This window comes from Anoplophora glabripennis, unplaced genomic scaffold, assembly GCF_000390285.2.
Source record: "Anoplophora glabripennis isolate ALB-LARVAE unplaced genomic scaffold, Agla_2.0 scaffold427, whole genome shotgun sequence".
Classification (NCBI taxonomy): Eukaryota; Metazoa; Arthropoda; class Insecta; order Coleoptera; family Cerambycidae; genus Anoplophora; species Anoplophora glabripennis.
In genome coordinates this window covers 262,694-279,006 of record NW_019416532.1, presented here as the reverse complement: position 1 = coordinate 279,006, position 16,313 = coordinate 262,694, and the positions used below count along the sequence as shown (strand labels likewise).

The following is a 16,313-nucleotide window of genomic DNA, read 5'->3' as shown; positions in this document are numbered from 1 at the left end:
GAACCAATAAACGGAATTTAACTTTTTTCAAAAAAGAAGCGTCTTTCCGAGTACTTTAAATTTACAATTTTTGAAAAAAACTTAACTGCAAATTGATAAATGTAATCTAATTGTTTAAAAATAAAGAAAGACAACTTTAAAAATTTACTGTGGCCATCCTAATCAACCGATTTCAATTTTTCAAAAAGTATTTGAAAGGTTCAGCGGTCTTTTTTATGTGATTTTTTTTTAAGGATCTAGATGCTTTATGTGAGGCTATGCTAAATTTTAAAAATTCGAAAATTTTTTTTCAGAATTTTTTTCAAGTATTTTGCTAAAACTATAGAACCGTTTTAATGAAATTTGGTGTGTTGTTTTATTATACTATGAAGTTTTTTTTTACTAAAATTAGAATGCCCTTGGAACAATTAAAGAATTTAAAAAAATCTTGATTTTTTACCTTTTTTTTCATCAATTATTATTGCTATTTTGCAACATCGGTAATAAATTTAAACATTTTTAACTTCCAGTATATTGTGCAAAATTCAATTCTAAAACTTTTTTCCACTTCAATATTCTTCCAAAATGCATGGGTTCCAAGATATAAGTAAAAAACTCAGATAAAATAGGTATTTTTTTAAAATTTTTTAAACATTTTTGCAATTTTGAGAATGTTCCGGACCTCGCCCAGATCTAGTGATCTACACTTTTGTTATGCGAGTTGTACTGAAGGTATTCTAGCAAAAATTAGCTTGCCCCCTCTTACACCCAAGAAGTGGAATATTTCGACAGATCCGCCCTAATCTAGTGAGGTTTATTTTTTGTATAAGTCCTAAAGCCTTCACGCATTTATTCAGGATGTGTAACGTAGATTATTTTGTTCATTTCCAACTCAATCAGATTGAATTCTCTCCTGATTACCGTGTTGTCCAAATGTTTCTTCAATCGACAGTGAGTCGTTAAAAATTCTGCGATTTCTCTGAGCCTGATTTTATTCACGTTCTCTTCTGCTAATATTCCCTTAGCTTGAGTCTATCTTGGTTTTAAACCAAGTATTCACGATGTTCTGTTTGCATCCATCTCCTTAAAGCTTGCTCTGCGTCGCTGTAAGAAATCCCAAACTTCATCTGCTCTCTCATTTCCTTCGATGTCTTTATATTTAACACCTAATATAACCTAACTGTGTTTTTATATCTCAGTTCATTTAGAAATTGTAAACATTCTCAAATAAAGCCTCTTTTTCAGTTTAAGGGCTTTGCTGCAACCTCACTATCAGAGAATATGTAGGTAAGCCTTCGTCTGTAGCCCCTTTACAAATTTTCAGTTAAACACACACTAATAGAGAATTTTGAAGGGAACATTGTCGGGAAGGCTTCCAGTTTAAAACTTCTTTGTCATCTAGAAAAATCTGGAAAAGCCGACTCATGGGCATCAGCAGTGTTTCGAAAAACAAAATATTTGGAACGAATATAGCCTTAATCTTAGTGATGGGTTTATCATTGCACCTTAATTAATAATTTTTTTTAAAGGTTACGGCAACGTTGACAAGGTATTCCTCGACTACGCGCGTCCTTTCTGGGTGTGGTCAGAAGGAAACATCAAATTCGCTTGGTCCCTGGACGAGCTCTCCAAGAGAAATGACTGGACGAAGGGGCTTAGCGCCATCGAGGAGGTAGAAGGGAGCAAACACGTCCTCTGCGCATACATAAGCGGCCCCGAGGCAGTCCTCATGGAACACGCCAGCGACGAAGAGGTCGCGGAAGGAGTCACCAAGGTATTGAGGGAGTTCACCGGAGATGCCTCTCTACCTTTCCCTACGAGCATCCTGAGATCCAAGTGGGCCTCCGATCCATATTTCTGTGGGACTTACAGTTACATGAACGTAAACTCTCACGTGGGGCACCAGTGCGATCTCAGTTGTCCCGTGCCTGGGTCCTGCGATCCTGTACCGCCTATTTTGTTATTTGCTGGTGAAGCAACTTGCGCTGGTCACCATTCCACCATTCACGGAGCCAGGATAAGCGGTATAAGGGAGGCGGAAAGGATCATACAACTAACGAAAAAATACGGCGGGCCTCCGCCCAAGGATTGCGCTTGAGGTTATTTATTTAATAAGTAATACACTTTTTTTGGTATTGTTCGATACAATTGGTCCTTTCGTTTACAATATAATCTCAACAATATTATCTACTATATTTACAACAACTATTCTCAATAAATAACTTACAATTAATTAAATTATATTAAATCATTGTTTTCGTTTGCTTTTGTGAACTTACAGTAAGGCAAGTATTTCGTTACAGCGGCAAGAAAGTGCAATTAAATATAATTTTTCAATATAAGTACCTACATGCAAAGCGTGGAAGAAATTGCAGGTCAAATAACTAAGAATTTTAAATACTTTTAATACTTTTCAGTTAGCTTGAAACTTTCCCGCGATAGTAGGCCTTACTGCATAAGGACAATAAGTTAAACTTTCTTAGCGAAAACCTCATCAGCAGTTTCCTTGATTTCCTTCCAAGAAATATCAATATCGGACTCCTCTGTGACCTTGGAACATATCGCCAGCCTCAAGAAGTAAGTATCCCTGATCTTCGAGGGTACCAAGTGGATGACACCCCTACCATTCAGTCTCTTGAGAAACGCCTCGTTTGCTTCATTCGTGTCTTTCAGTCGGAAGCACACCAGACCCATTAGGACTTCCTCAGTGATCTCGAACCTGTCATCGGACCTTACCAAGGACTCAAAGTAGTGTGCTAGACCGATTTGCCTGCGGATGTGAGCCTGGAGGTTCTCGACTCCGTAGAGTCTCAAGACGAACCACAGTTTGAGGGCTCTGAATCTGCGACCTAGAGGGATCTGCCAGTGGCGGTAGTCGGGGGCTGAGCCCTGCTGGGCGTGCCTGAGGTACAGGGGGTCCACGTTGAAGGCGTTTACTAACCATGATGGGTCCTTCAGCCACATGGCCGAGCAGTCGAAGTTCACCACCAGCCACTTGTGCGGGTTGAAGTTGAAGGAATCCGCGCATTCTATGCCTTTCATTAAGTATCTGCAAACAAGAAACAGTTTTGGAGGAAAAAAATAGTGAATTGTATCTAGTAGCAAAGGTCTATCATTCTCAGACTGTGTTAGATATTTTTCCACCCATCTTTCAAACATTGCTCAATTTTGAAAAAAATATGACTAATTTTATTGACAAATAAGTGTAGCCTCGAAATTCCTAACAAAAAAATGTTTGTATAGCAAGGGAAACATATTAACTTTATCTGCCCCCACTATAGTAAATATACTAATAATACACGGGAGGTAAGTGATAACATGTACATATTGGTCATTATGGAGTGCAAACAAAGTGAAGTGAGGAGCAATACGTTGAGAATACTTTCCAGCATAAATTTAAGATGCTTCTAAAGAGTTACCATGACAAGTACCATAAACAAAATGCATAACGGTCCTTTCCACCTTAGTATTTAATAACTTTTTATTTGGATTACACATGTGTCATCTTTTTTAGGTTAGTTTAATATATGGTACTTAGCACCGTGGACAAATAGTTCAAACGAGTCTACGAGATATAGAAAACGTAGTCTTTTATCGGCATACCTGACTCGAAAACCAAGGAACCAGTCATTAGTTGTTAGTGAAATGTAGAATGATTTCTTAACTATAGAGTAAAGGTGGGAAATTATATTTTCACGCTACAAAATTTTCAGCAACAGAAACCTACTACAAAGTTAAATTAAGGATATACTACATAATCATATACAAGATACTAACCTGTACTCAGGACAAATAAATGCTGATCCTGCATAAGCTGCATCTACATGGAGCCAAACGTTATACTGATTGCATACAGGACCAATTTCATCAAGCTTGTCAAATGTGCAGGATGACGTCGTCCCCAATGTATTTACAGCCTACAAAAATGCAATAATATTTGTGCAACATTGCAAAACAGGTTTTGCTTTGGTTGAGAGATGTTTAAATTCTTAACAAGTTTACATCATCCACGATTTTTTTAAATTTCGCAATAAGTACGGTTAGCATTGCGAAATTGACCATTTTAAAAAATCTTAGGTAAGTTCCGTATTGACCTCTATACTCACTGCCAATAGAATAATACTAGAAAATCATAATGCTGTTAAACCAAGGCTAATACACCGAGTTTGTTGAACTTTTCTGAAATTAGAGTAAGGTCGATTTCATTCTCGAGATACCTAATTGAACCCATTTTTTTTCACTAAAGAGAGTGTTTAGTTTTTAGCCAATACATGACCCTGCACAGAGCATAGTCGTGCCACTTATTTTGTGGTATTTTTTAACGTGTTTAGGCTTCGAGGTATACTAAAACAATGAGTTATTACTGCTAGGAAGGTCGCGACTAATTTCATGAATATATGTAACAGATACATCAAGATTTATTAGCTGAGTACGCAGAAAATTGAATAAAATTATTTGTATATCTTTTTCTTCAGAATTAATGGCATTATACAGGTTGGCCAAATGAAAACGAAACAGAGCCATTTTCAGGAACTAATATTTCTTTTGAAATCTCTTACAATTCTCTTTACAACAGACTTTAAATTTTATAATTTCGCCCAATACTTTGAAAAAAAAATACATTTTAAAATTTAAATTATGTTTAGTAGCTTACTTACTACTTAGTTGATTAAATGTTCAAACTGATGACCGCCCGCTTCCATGCAAGTATAAAGATTTTGTTCGAAACGTTCGCGCACATTCCGAAGCATTTCCGGAGTGATTCGACTGCATTCGTCGACGATTCTTTGACGCAAATCTTCTAGCGACGCTGGCTGTGTTTTATAGATTTTACTTTTTAGGTATCCCCACAAAAATAAATCAAGGGGCGATAAATCCGGTGATCGTGGAGGCCACAATCCAATTCCGTAGAAAACGTTGGTCCAAATACTGACGGACAATTAACGCATAATGCGGAGGAGCACCGTCCTGTTGAAAAATCAAATGATCTTGATCATACTCTGGAACATTTTCAATAATATCAGTCAAGGCAGGGTCAATAGCGTCTTCCAGTAATTGCAAATACATTTGGCCAGTCAAATTACCAGGTAGAAAAAAGGACCCACCAGCCGGTCACCGAAAATTCCTGCCCATACATTTAATTTTTCCGGTTGCTGTGTATGCACCCGTGAAAAACTCTTGGGTTTGAATCGGACCAATAGCGGCAATTGTGACGATTTACCGTCCCGTTCAAGAAAAAACTGCATTCGTCAGAAAAATATATGTTAAAAAGGAACTGTGGATCGTTCCCTGCTCGCTCACTCATTATTTCTCAAAATTGCAAACGGCGGTCATAATCATCCTCATGAAGTTCTTGGACTAAATGTATTTTGTATGGATGGAATTTATTCTTCTTCAAAATGGTTTGTATGCTAGTTCGATTGATCCTGGACATAGATGCCAGCTGCCTCGTACTTAATGTAGAATCAAGATGTCCCGAAACTGCAACTTCACTAGCTTCATTAACTATAGGTTTTTCAATTTCTCGTTTTTTATTAGCTACGTTCCCTTTCTCTAGAAATTTTTTTTCTAACTCTAGAACATACTTCCTCCTGACATGTCAATATTGATGTTGTTCATTAAATAGCTGAGCTGTTCTATTCGCACATTTATTGTTCATAAAATAAAGCGAAATGATATCTACCCTTTCCGCAATGGAATAAACCATAGTGTTTAATTTTCAAAAACACAATTAAATAAACTACCAACCAACGCTTCCAAATAATACTAGAAAATAATTTGGAATCCACTATTTTTACGTTCATTGTGTGTGTATAGCATTCATTTATGTTTTTTACAATTGTGTTTTTTTTACAAAAGTGATAACAAATCGCCAAAAACCAATGTAAAGCAAGAAATACTAAATTTATACCATTGGCGTACCTAACTCGAATGACTGATATTTTTACCGTTACTAATTATTTGCACATAAGTTTCAACTTTAAAATCAAAATTCTTAATAAGTATTGGGCGGAATTATAAAATTTAAAGTCTGTTGTAAAGAGAATTGTAAGAGCTTTGAAAAGAAATATTACTCAACCCCCAATGCCATTTAAATATTTTGAGGTGATGCTTACCCTTGCTTGGGGGTGAAAGTGGCGGAGTCAAAAATACCAGCAAAGAATGTCCTGCTTTAATCTAAAATCGACGTGTCTAAGCGTTTATCTACAATCTTGACGCAGTTCCTGAAAATGGCTCTGTTTCGTTTTCATTTGGTCATATGATGGATTGTTGTTTTCATGAATTTTTAACTCAGACGCATTTTATATATCTACATTTTAATGAGATTGTAATTCATTGAGTAATACGGATTATGTATAAGATTAAATAACAAGGTAATAATTGAATTCGATCTATCTATTATTTTCAAAATAGTTATTTACTTTACTTTACTAAAAAAGAAATGAAACCAACGTAGCTAAATTGATTATACAATTTTATAAATTTAAAGTGTATGAATCCCTGAAATTTTGACTTACATAGAATGGTATCAAACCAGCATCGAGATCCTCTTTTATAGCGTTCTCTAGTATTTCCCCACTAAGCCTGTTGGTGTCATCAGGCTGCAAAGAACGCATTTGGACGCCACCTAGTAAACCTGCTCGTTCCACGGAGGAATGGCTTTGACCTAGAAAAAGTCAAATGTAAAAAAAATCAATATTAGCAAAAACTTGGATTACTAACTCGATGTGTAGGCGACCAACTTAGCGACGATATCCGCATCGCTCATCTCTGGATGTTCTTTCTTCACTCTGTCAATGGCACGAGCTTTAGCTCCGAGAAGAGCTACCAAGGTGGCCTCACTGGCAGTACCTTGAATAACACCTCCCCCTTTACCACCTGAACATGCCAGGAACTCCTTGGGCAAATCCAACATCTTGCCTAGCCAGTCCATCATGACCACCTCCAGTTCTGTGCAAGCAGGGCTTGCAATCTGGAAAATTTAAACACACCTTTTCTAGTAGATGACTAATTAAGGGTTATTAAAGTAAAAATACATAACCCTTACAACAATTAAACAAAAATTAATAAAAGTGAAGAGCCTGCTTGGCTATCTACATGTATTTTGGATAAACTGAACTGGAATCCGTTGTTAGTTTTACTCAAGCACTTACAGAATTTGAGGAAATCGCTAAAACTGAGTAAAACTAATGACGGATTAGGATTCAAAGTGTCAAAATATATAAATGGATAGCCTAGTGGTATCTCTTTTTTTATTTTGTGTGCCCGTGCTATCAGTGATCATTAACACAACTTGTTAACGTCAGCTATCACGCTCGAGCCATTCCTTTTAAACTCGAGAATGGAGGAAATGAGGCTTTCCTACACGGGGAATTAGCTTCTTTTATGTTCTCGATTTCTAGAGGAGTTTCAAAGCACCCCTAGGGACAAATTGTCTCGTCGTCGAGGCCTTTTGTCTTCAAAGTCATAAATCAATAAAGGGTCTTATAAGTAAGCGGTTCATTTCTAGAATTAAGATTGTTAAAGATGGAACTTATATTTTTTATTTTAGGAGTAGGTTTCCTTGTATTCCTTTATTAAAAATTATTCAGTCCGCTTGCAAATAATAATTCATCACATATTTAGCTGTTTATGTCACTATTTGTCAATATCGACAGAAAGCGTAAGATAAATAAAGAATTCTAATATTTTCCCACTTGAAGTGTTTATTTATTCAACAGTAATAAAAAAACTGGAAAACCTTCACTTTTTGCTTTACATTTTCTGTCTCATAGTTGGTCGTGACCTACACAAGTCGCGTATGGTCTGATTTTGCGACCGCAAATTGGGAGAATTGGGAAATTATCGAATTTGTTTGCAAGTGTATAACAATAAGTTGAAACTGATTTATAATAAGAGCGCAGGTATAAATTCTAGGTCATACAGGCTGTTTCAAAACGAACAGTACATACTGTAATGATAGACTGGGGTAATTACGAAATGACGACTTAAGAAAGTTAACATTTGTAAATATACGAGCGCTATGCATTTTCACTAAGACTTATTTTGGTTTATAGCTTTTGAACCATTTGAGGAGACTAACTAATTTTTGATATACATACCTCATTTGCCACAAAAGCAACATACTCTTTAAGTCAGCATTACAAGATTGTAAAGCCAGATTGGGAATATTCCCATTCTTCTGTAGGCACACAGAAAAAATCCCCTTATATATTTTGTCTACTATTTCATATAGCATATTGAAAGCACATGAATTAATGACAAAAAACATGCATTTAATTTTTTCGTCATGCTTTCCTAACTTTTGTATTAACATTAATATTGTTGCGTTTAATTTCGGTAGCACTATAGATTTTTACTGTAATTTCATACACCAATTAAAAAAATTGACAACAAATGATTCAAAAGCTGTGGTTTAGTATTTTTTTTATTTTCTGTCTTTATTAGGTCTTCCGATTACATGGTTTAAATTAATGACATTGTGACTGAATCACCCTGTATACTTTACTGGCAGGGTGAATAATATGTTAAAAAGTTATGTGTCAAAATTTCTTAATATAAAAGGTGATCTTTGAGTATTTAGTAAACCTTAAAGTAGTAAAATATTGTAACTTGTTGACACTGATTTTCTTTTTCTTTTACTGGATTTAATATCCAGAATTAAACCGCAAATATTTTGCTTCTTGCTTATTTATTAATTATGATAAAAATGGACTTTATTATCCTTACAATATTTTTTGTACAATACATTGATAGATTATAAACAATAACTAGTAAACAAAATTTGTCTCCCGTGAAACTTTATTTTAGGTTACTGAATATTCAAAGATGACTTTTTATATTCAGAAATTTTAGCACAGAATTATACTTCGTAAGGAACGCGCTAGCCGGCCGACTACAAAGCGTTGGAAAGTTGAAGCGAAACAGCTGATTTACCCAGTCGTCTTGAATTTTGCAATAGGTTATTAACAAAGTGCTATGGACAGACGAGTGAGTGTTTTTTAGCTATACTGTCATTTTAAAAAAGTAGGTACCATACCTACCACCCTTTAAACCGAAATAGGTTAAGTCGCACAATGAGGTATACCTACTAACTATAAACTGAATAATTAATGGAACATAATACTACAAACTCATATTCAATTATAAAACAGTGAAAATGTTAACAATATTAAAAATGCTTTTACTAAATAACCTAACATTCTAAAACAAGTATTCTCCTTATACATTTTTTTTATTAACAAATATTTAATATTAAAAATGTAAAAAAATATCTTATTCATTCATGTGTCTAGGTCTGTTTTTGTCATTCACTATTAAAAACGCAGTAAAAACTAGGTTAGTGACCGAATACGGTAGGTCAAGATTCACTCTCGATAAACCTTTGTAGGTCAGGAGCGGTTCGAAAAGCGGTGTAAATAATGATTTGAAAATTTTTTTTTTCAGCGTAAATATGCATTTTAATTTTTTTTTAATCGCGTATTCGTATTCTACTAATTTTTCCGTCTTCCCTTAAAATTAATGGCATTATGACTGAATCACCCTGTATGTACATACAGTTATGAAATACAATTAATTTTCAAATATTTCCAATTCTGCAATAATTGAAGAAAAAAAACTAGAACGTTTAAGCTATGAAACTTTAACCTATTTGTTTTTTTTGATCATTTCAGTTTTCGTTGTGCTCTTTTGGAAGATGAAGTGACTTTTTCATGAACTGTTACAACGTTTCGCTCTAGTTTTCCTTTCTTTATTTCGTATCGACGTTACTTACCCAGGAGAAACCGATACATGCGATTGCACCGCTTAGAATGTCTGCAACTATTGCGGGGTAGGAGTTGCCCGTTGGGAAGTAGGCATGGAATCTGGGTGAATGCCAGTGCGTCACCTGCAATAGAAACATTAGCTAATAAAGCCTATGAATTATTCAATATTACAAGCTAGACAAAACAGCTGGTTCATAAAGAGTGTATGAAGATTGCTTCTCAGAATACATTTTCGAAGAATTCTTAATCAATTATCCACTTAAAATTGGTTCTAATGTTTCAAGCGCAGTTCTAAAAATTACCTCTTTTTTTTTAAAGCTGTGCAACGGTAACCATGACCACCGCAGTAAACACTTTATAATTAGGGGCGAGCTACGAGGGGCCCACATATTCAGTGTTTTTCAGATGAAGAGGTAAATTGACTGCACATTACAAATTTAATAATTCCTTTTCAATGTGTTTCATAAGTCTTAATATTTAAACAATTGACCAAGGAAACCTTTACAACAAAAAGACCAGTCAAGGATTATTTTTTGTTAAAGTATTTTTGCCAAAAAAAAAACAAAAATTGCACAATGACAAAAGCAGACATCATTTGAAATCTTTCGTTCGAGGATGCAAATGCAAATACAGATGTAAAAATTTACTTCCTTGGTCTGGTGTAAATATGATTTCTTTTGTCTGGTGTAAATATGGTTTTTATGTTTTAGATTAGTGCAAAAAACAGAACAATTTTTTGGAATTAATTTAAATTGGTTTAATTCTTCAAAGTAAAGTAGAATATAACCTCTTTTTGTATCTGGATACACCATTACCAATTAATACTTATGTCGCAATGTTGCTTTCAATATTTTCAGTTTTAAATGGAGACCAAAATATACANATAATTTTTGTATGATTGGTAAGCATTTGAAGTAAGGTTTTATTAAAAATATTTCTTAATTAATTCTCTTACTTATGTCTGACTATAATTTATATTTCTCCCATCCATTCTTTTATCTTGCCCATCCCCCCCCGCATTGGCTGGTGACGCCCTTGCACGTAGAAAAATCAAACCTGAACAAGGTTGATATACAAAAATAATAAAAAAAACAAAAGAAACACGAAAACTAAACATAAAACATATATGTATCCACAATCATGAAAACATAAATATTGGCATAAATAAATTAAATAGAAAATTACGGAAAAATTTGAAGATTAACGTTGGTTTTCGAAAAGTCCGCCAGAAGATTGAATAAATACTATTTTTTTAAGGGGAAAATATTCGTAAAAAAAGTACAGAATGGCGACTTCTTGCAAATCGTGTTGATACACGTGGTATAACTGACGCAAATTTGAATATGGGGAAAATTTTCCCTTAATCTAGAATGAGTATGGTCAGAGAAATACGTAAGGGGTTTTGGAAAACAATAATTTTTGTATGATTGGTAAGCATTTGAAGTAAGGTTTTATTAAAAATATTTCTTAATTAATTCTCTTACTTATGTCTGACTATAATTTATATTTCTCCCATCCATTCTTTTATCTTGCCCATCCCCCCCCGCATTGGCTGGTGACGCCCTTGCACGTAGAAAAATCAAACCTGAACAAGGTTGATATACAAAAATAATAAAAAAAACAAAAGAAACACGAAAACTAAACATAAAACATATATGTATCCACAATCATGAAAACATAAATATTGGCATAAATAAATTAAATAGAAAATTACGGAAAAATTTGAAGATTAACGTTGGTTTTCGAAAAGTCCGCCAGAAGATTGAATAAATACTATTTTTTTAAGGGGAAAATATTCGTAAAAAAAGTACAGAATGGCGACTTCTTGCAAATCGTGTTGATACACGTGGTATAACTGACGCAAATTTGAATATGGGGAAAATTTTCCCTTAATCTAGAATGAGTATGGTCAGAGAAATACGTAAGGGGTTTTGGAAAACAATAATTTTTGTATGATTGGTAAGCATTTGAAGTAAGGTTTTATTAAAAATATTTCTTAATTAATTCTCTTACTTATGTCTGACTATAATTTATATTTCTCCCATCCATTCTTTTATCTTGCCCATCCCCCCCCGCATTGGCTGGTGACGCCCTTGCACGTAGAAAAATCAAACCTGAACAAGGTTGATATACAAAAATAATAAAAAAAACAAAAGAAACACGAAAACTAAACATAAAACATATATGTATCCACAATCATGAAAACATAAATATTGGCATAAATAAATTAAATAGAAAATTACGGAAAAATTTGAAGATTAACGTTGGTTTTCGAAAAGTCCGCCAGAAGATTGAATAAATACTATTTTTTTAAGGGGAAAATATTCGTAAAAAAAGTACAGAATGGCGACTTCTTGCAAATCGTGTTGATACACGTGGTATAACTGACGCAAATTTGAATATGGGGAAAATTTTCCCTTAATCTAGAATGAGTATGGTCAGAGAAATACGTAAGGGGTTTTGGAAAACAATAATTTTTGTATGATTGGTAAGCATTTGAAGTAAAAAGTTCAATTTTTGACAAAAAAAGGGGCAATCGAAAATCCCGTAAGTACTTTTCTTCGGAAGTGTTATTTTAAAGATATGGTCAAAATTTGGAGTGAACAGAATGAAAATTGTTGGAATTATGCTTGGTGCCGTTTTAAAATATTGTGTTTCAAGAAAAACGCCTTTAAAGTTTTGATATATATCTACTCTATACTAACATACCTTCGTTTGAAAATGCTTCTAATTGAACACAAATTCTGTCTTACGACATGTGTTAGTAGTATTAGAGAAGTTAAGAATCAAAAGGTAAGTCATTAACCTGTATCCTTCTAGCAGCTAGTCATTTTTAAGCAGTCCGACGCGCTTGGCAAAGAGCTGGGAATTTCAAAGAAAAAAATAATTTGTCCAAATATAAAACTTCTTTCCTCTTAATCTAGAACGTTCAAAGCATCTTTTAAATCAATTAAAAAAAATAGATTTTCTAAAAATTATACAATGGTGTTACCCCTTAGAGAAACTACACCGTTCGTTACTTCAAAATTATTTCTCATTCTATTTGCAACTTTGTTACAGATAACTTTCAGCATTATATATATATTTTTTATTTATTAGTTTTATAGTGCTATATGTTAAGCTATGATACATAATTTTGTATAATCAACCTCGGTTAGATTTAACTTTTCAATGCGTCAATCTGTTAATGAAAATTCTTTTGGAAAAATGCAGTTCCTGTTGTAAACCAATTAAAGCCAAAGTTCAATCATTTATTATGCAATTTACTCCAAAATCTACAGCACTAGCAACTGAAATATTAGATGTGTATATTAACTTGTCATTAATCTTCATGAAATATTAAAATAATAACTGTTTTCATAACAATTTAAGGCCCAAAGACTACTACTATTACTATATTACTTTATTATCAGTTTTGCATAAATTATTATTATTCAGCTTTTACTTACACCAGGCATAATAACCCGTTCGATGTCACTCATAACATCTTCCCATTTGTCAGGTGTTTGAGGGGCACTATCTGGGATGAGAGGTCTTAGATATCCTGGTTCCACCGTTGGTACCACTCGCCTTTAAACAAATGGAACAAACGCATAAGTAAAAATAGTCATTAAGATTAAACATTTCTAATATCTGCACTGATTTTTATAAAAATTTCCTTCAGAACATTTATTGAAGAATCTGACCTATGGTAATTAAAAAATCTTTTGTTACAGTAAAAGTAAAAGTAACGGGGGAAAACGAATCTGTCTCATAAGTCATATTTGGTCACTTAGCCAGGTGGGTCAAGGTTCCCAACACCAAGAACCACTTTTACTATCTGCAGGATAAGCTGTAGATAAGTTTAACTGTCGTACCTAGTAGTAACTTTCAAGTGCAATATGATATCTTCAATATGCGGCCTTGGAATACAAAATGGGGAGATAAGATTTGCTGTTTGGCAAACCTATATTTGCACCGTAAGTAGTTGGTTCAGTTTTAGAAATTACCAATAAAAAAATAAAACTACAAGCAATAAGTGAAGTTAAACAGAACTTTGCAGTTATTAATTCAATTTGAACATAGAGTTTATTAATTTAATATATGTGTGAAATTCATATAAACAGGAAGATATATTTCCATAAAACATATATTTTGGCATAAATATGTTTTTAACAATACAGTTAACCAATGCAAGTATTATGAAATGTTTCAACAACTACGTTGTCTAAATCAACTTAATATTAACCTTAGCACATTTTCGTGCGATATGAAAGTTCTACACAAGACAAGCCGTCTATGCTTACCTTTCTCTTATATTCTCGAGATAGTTGGCCACATAATCGATCATCTCCTTCCCGAAGTCCTTAAATTGAGGAGCCTCCATTTCTGCAAGGATAAGTCAAGTCTGTTAAAGTGGATATACACTATTAAGGGGCGGACATTACAAGCAGCACTTGCCTAATAGTTGACGGGTGTACTCATTGCTAAATTACAACTATTATCGTGCACATTTTGTTATTGATAGCCAAGCATTACTTAAACATACGATAACCTTTGACATGATATAATAAATCCTATCCTAAGTAATTATTATCAGACAGGAAGTGTTAGGTATGATAAATGGGACGGTGTATTATTATTATTCGAAACTTCGAAACATTCAAATGTAATGAACAGTTTACTATTTTACAATATTTTTCTATGCATTTTAGTAATAGTTAGAATGATAAAATGTATATTAATTTTTAGTTCTCCTTTTTCGCTAATATCGAAGGCATATTATTAAAATTTTCTCGTTAGCAATTTTCGGAAATATTTGTTATATTTATGTAAACTTACATTTTTCATTTTAGAAAAAAAGATTGAGACTATAAATATATAATACTGCTGACATAAATATAAAAATAGATATTTCTTATTCTAGATTGCGAACAATTTTATTTTGAAAACTGCTTAAAAATATTGGGAAAGTTGTGAAGGTTTTACCAATGATGATAAATTAATTTTTAGTTATATAATCGTAAAAATCTGACAAGGTATCAATCAGTCTCTTGGATTGTAGTTAATATATGTTGTAATAAAACGACTTTGAATGTTGAAGAAAATATTTATATGAACAGATTCCCAAAAGAGATACCCTACTTGTAAAGTAAATCGGATCGAAGATTTTGACAAATGCAGAAATCCAAACATTTACAGAAGAGGCTCCTGATCAAGATTTTTATTGATGAAGGTAATGTACGTTACTCTTAAGGATGTTTTAATTTATAATTATGAAGTTTTTTCTGGTTATCTCAATAATGGGTATTCATCTCATGGGATTTGTAGAAGAGAAGAGAAGAGAAGACGCTCAGACGCTCTTCTCCGCCGATATTATCTGATCCTGGGGCAGAGATTACCTCCATCAAAAGGCATACTGCGGAAAAGCATACGTTGAAGTCTCCATAGAGAATAAAATTGAATTTTCAAATAGAATATACTCATATTCGAAAAGTGGTTGAAATTTTTTATTCAGTTGCTCCGTCAGTAACAATACTTGATAATCCACTGAAAAAATTACAAAAAAAATGAATGAAGAATAAGTGGTACTAGTGAAGTAACTTATCCAATTNTGGACTTATGTATAGCACAAATATTGACATTTTAATTCTGTTTCAAAAATATACTTTAGTTACGTTGAATGAATTTATAAATTTCGAATAAAATTAATATCTCTTCAACACTTTACCGCAGAAGAACCAAATTTGCTACTTGATTTAGGTTTATTACTGGTCTTCTTTGACTATGATTTAAAATTAATTGAAGCACTATAAGGTGTTCATTGGGGATGACTCACCCCTATAATTGTACCGAACTTTATTTTTAAATTGCAATATTTTGGACACCCTGTATATTAGAATAATATATGATAAATTTACATACAGCATAGAACACAGTATTTGTATAGGTACTTTAATGTTTAATTACAAGTGTATTAATTATGGAAATTGGATATTTATGTAAATTTAATACTAATTTAAGTCAAACAATTACTTCACAAGTTTGGGTTAATGAAATATATTAAATTTTAGAAATGTTTGCAACATTATTTCTCAAATTCTCTAAAAAACACTGACCGTATTATTATTGGAATTTTAAGTTTTCGACCAACATTTTTAGATTTTAGAAAATGATTTCCACTTTGTTTTAATCACCTTCGACTAATAATTTGTCGCGAGTTCTTAAATATTAGTATAAATATATACATTCCATTCCATGCACTACCAATATTTAAATATATCCTCTAAAAACTTTTTCTCAAGCCACAACACAAAACAACTACATGCAACAAACACCACCACCACTAACCATCCATTTTTTTTTTGAAACACCAGTTAGTACGCCCGACTTCGAAAAAAAATACTTGTTAGTAAGACAAGACTCCTTGAAATTCAAGAACGAAAAACCACTCGGCGCGCTCTGTCACCCACCTTCGCCGCCGAATAACCTTTCCTGCTGCACTAAAATTCCTGCTACTGTCTCGGGAAAATCCGAATCACCGGTATATCACTACGGACTGGCGGGCAACGCAGAACAGAAGCTCTG

At 33.4% G+C, this 16,313-nt stretch overlaps 2 protein-coding genes across 2 annotated transcripts in view; one reads left to right on the top strand and one right to left on the bottom strand.

Annotated features, from left to right (window-relative positions):
- The window catches only part of LOC108909326 (spermine oxidase-like), a 19,466-nt gene extending 12,446 nt beyond the window's left edge, over positions 1-7,020 (top strand). Inside the window, exons 6-7 of the mRNA XM_018713638.1 lie at positions 1,509-2,058; positions 7,008-7,020. Of these exons, the coding sequence (XP_018569154.1) occupies positions 1,509-2,058; positions 7,008-7,020 (563 nt within the window). The remainder of the gene's footprint in view (positions 1-1,508; positions 2,059-7,007) is intronic.
- On the bottom strand, positions 2,076-16,313 carry LOC108909327 (aromatic-L-amino-acid decarboxylase). Its single transcript, XM_018713640.1, has 8 exons — positions 16,199-16,313; positions 14,033-14,114; positions 13,196-13,316; positions 9,755-9,868; positions 6,703-6,952; positions 6,498-6,646; positions 3,757-3,896; positions 2,076-3,028 (listed from the first exon to the last, which is right to left on the bottom strand). Exons 2-8 carry the CDS (start codon positions 14,110-14,112, stop codon positions 2,449-2,451), a joined length of 1,434 nt encoding a protein of 477 aa, XP_018569156.1. The 5' UTR covers positions 14,113-14,114; positions 16,199-16,313; the 3' UTR covers positions 2,076-2,448.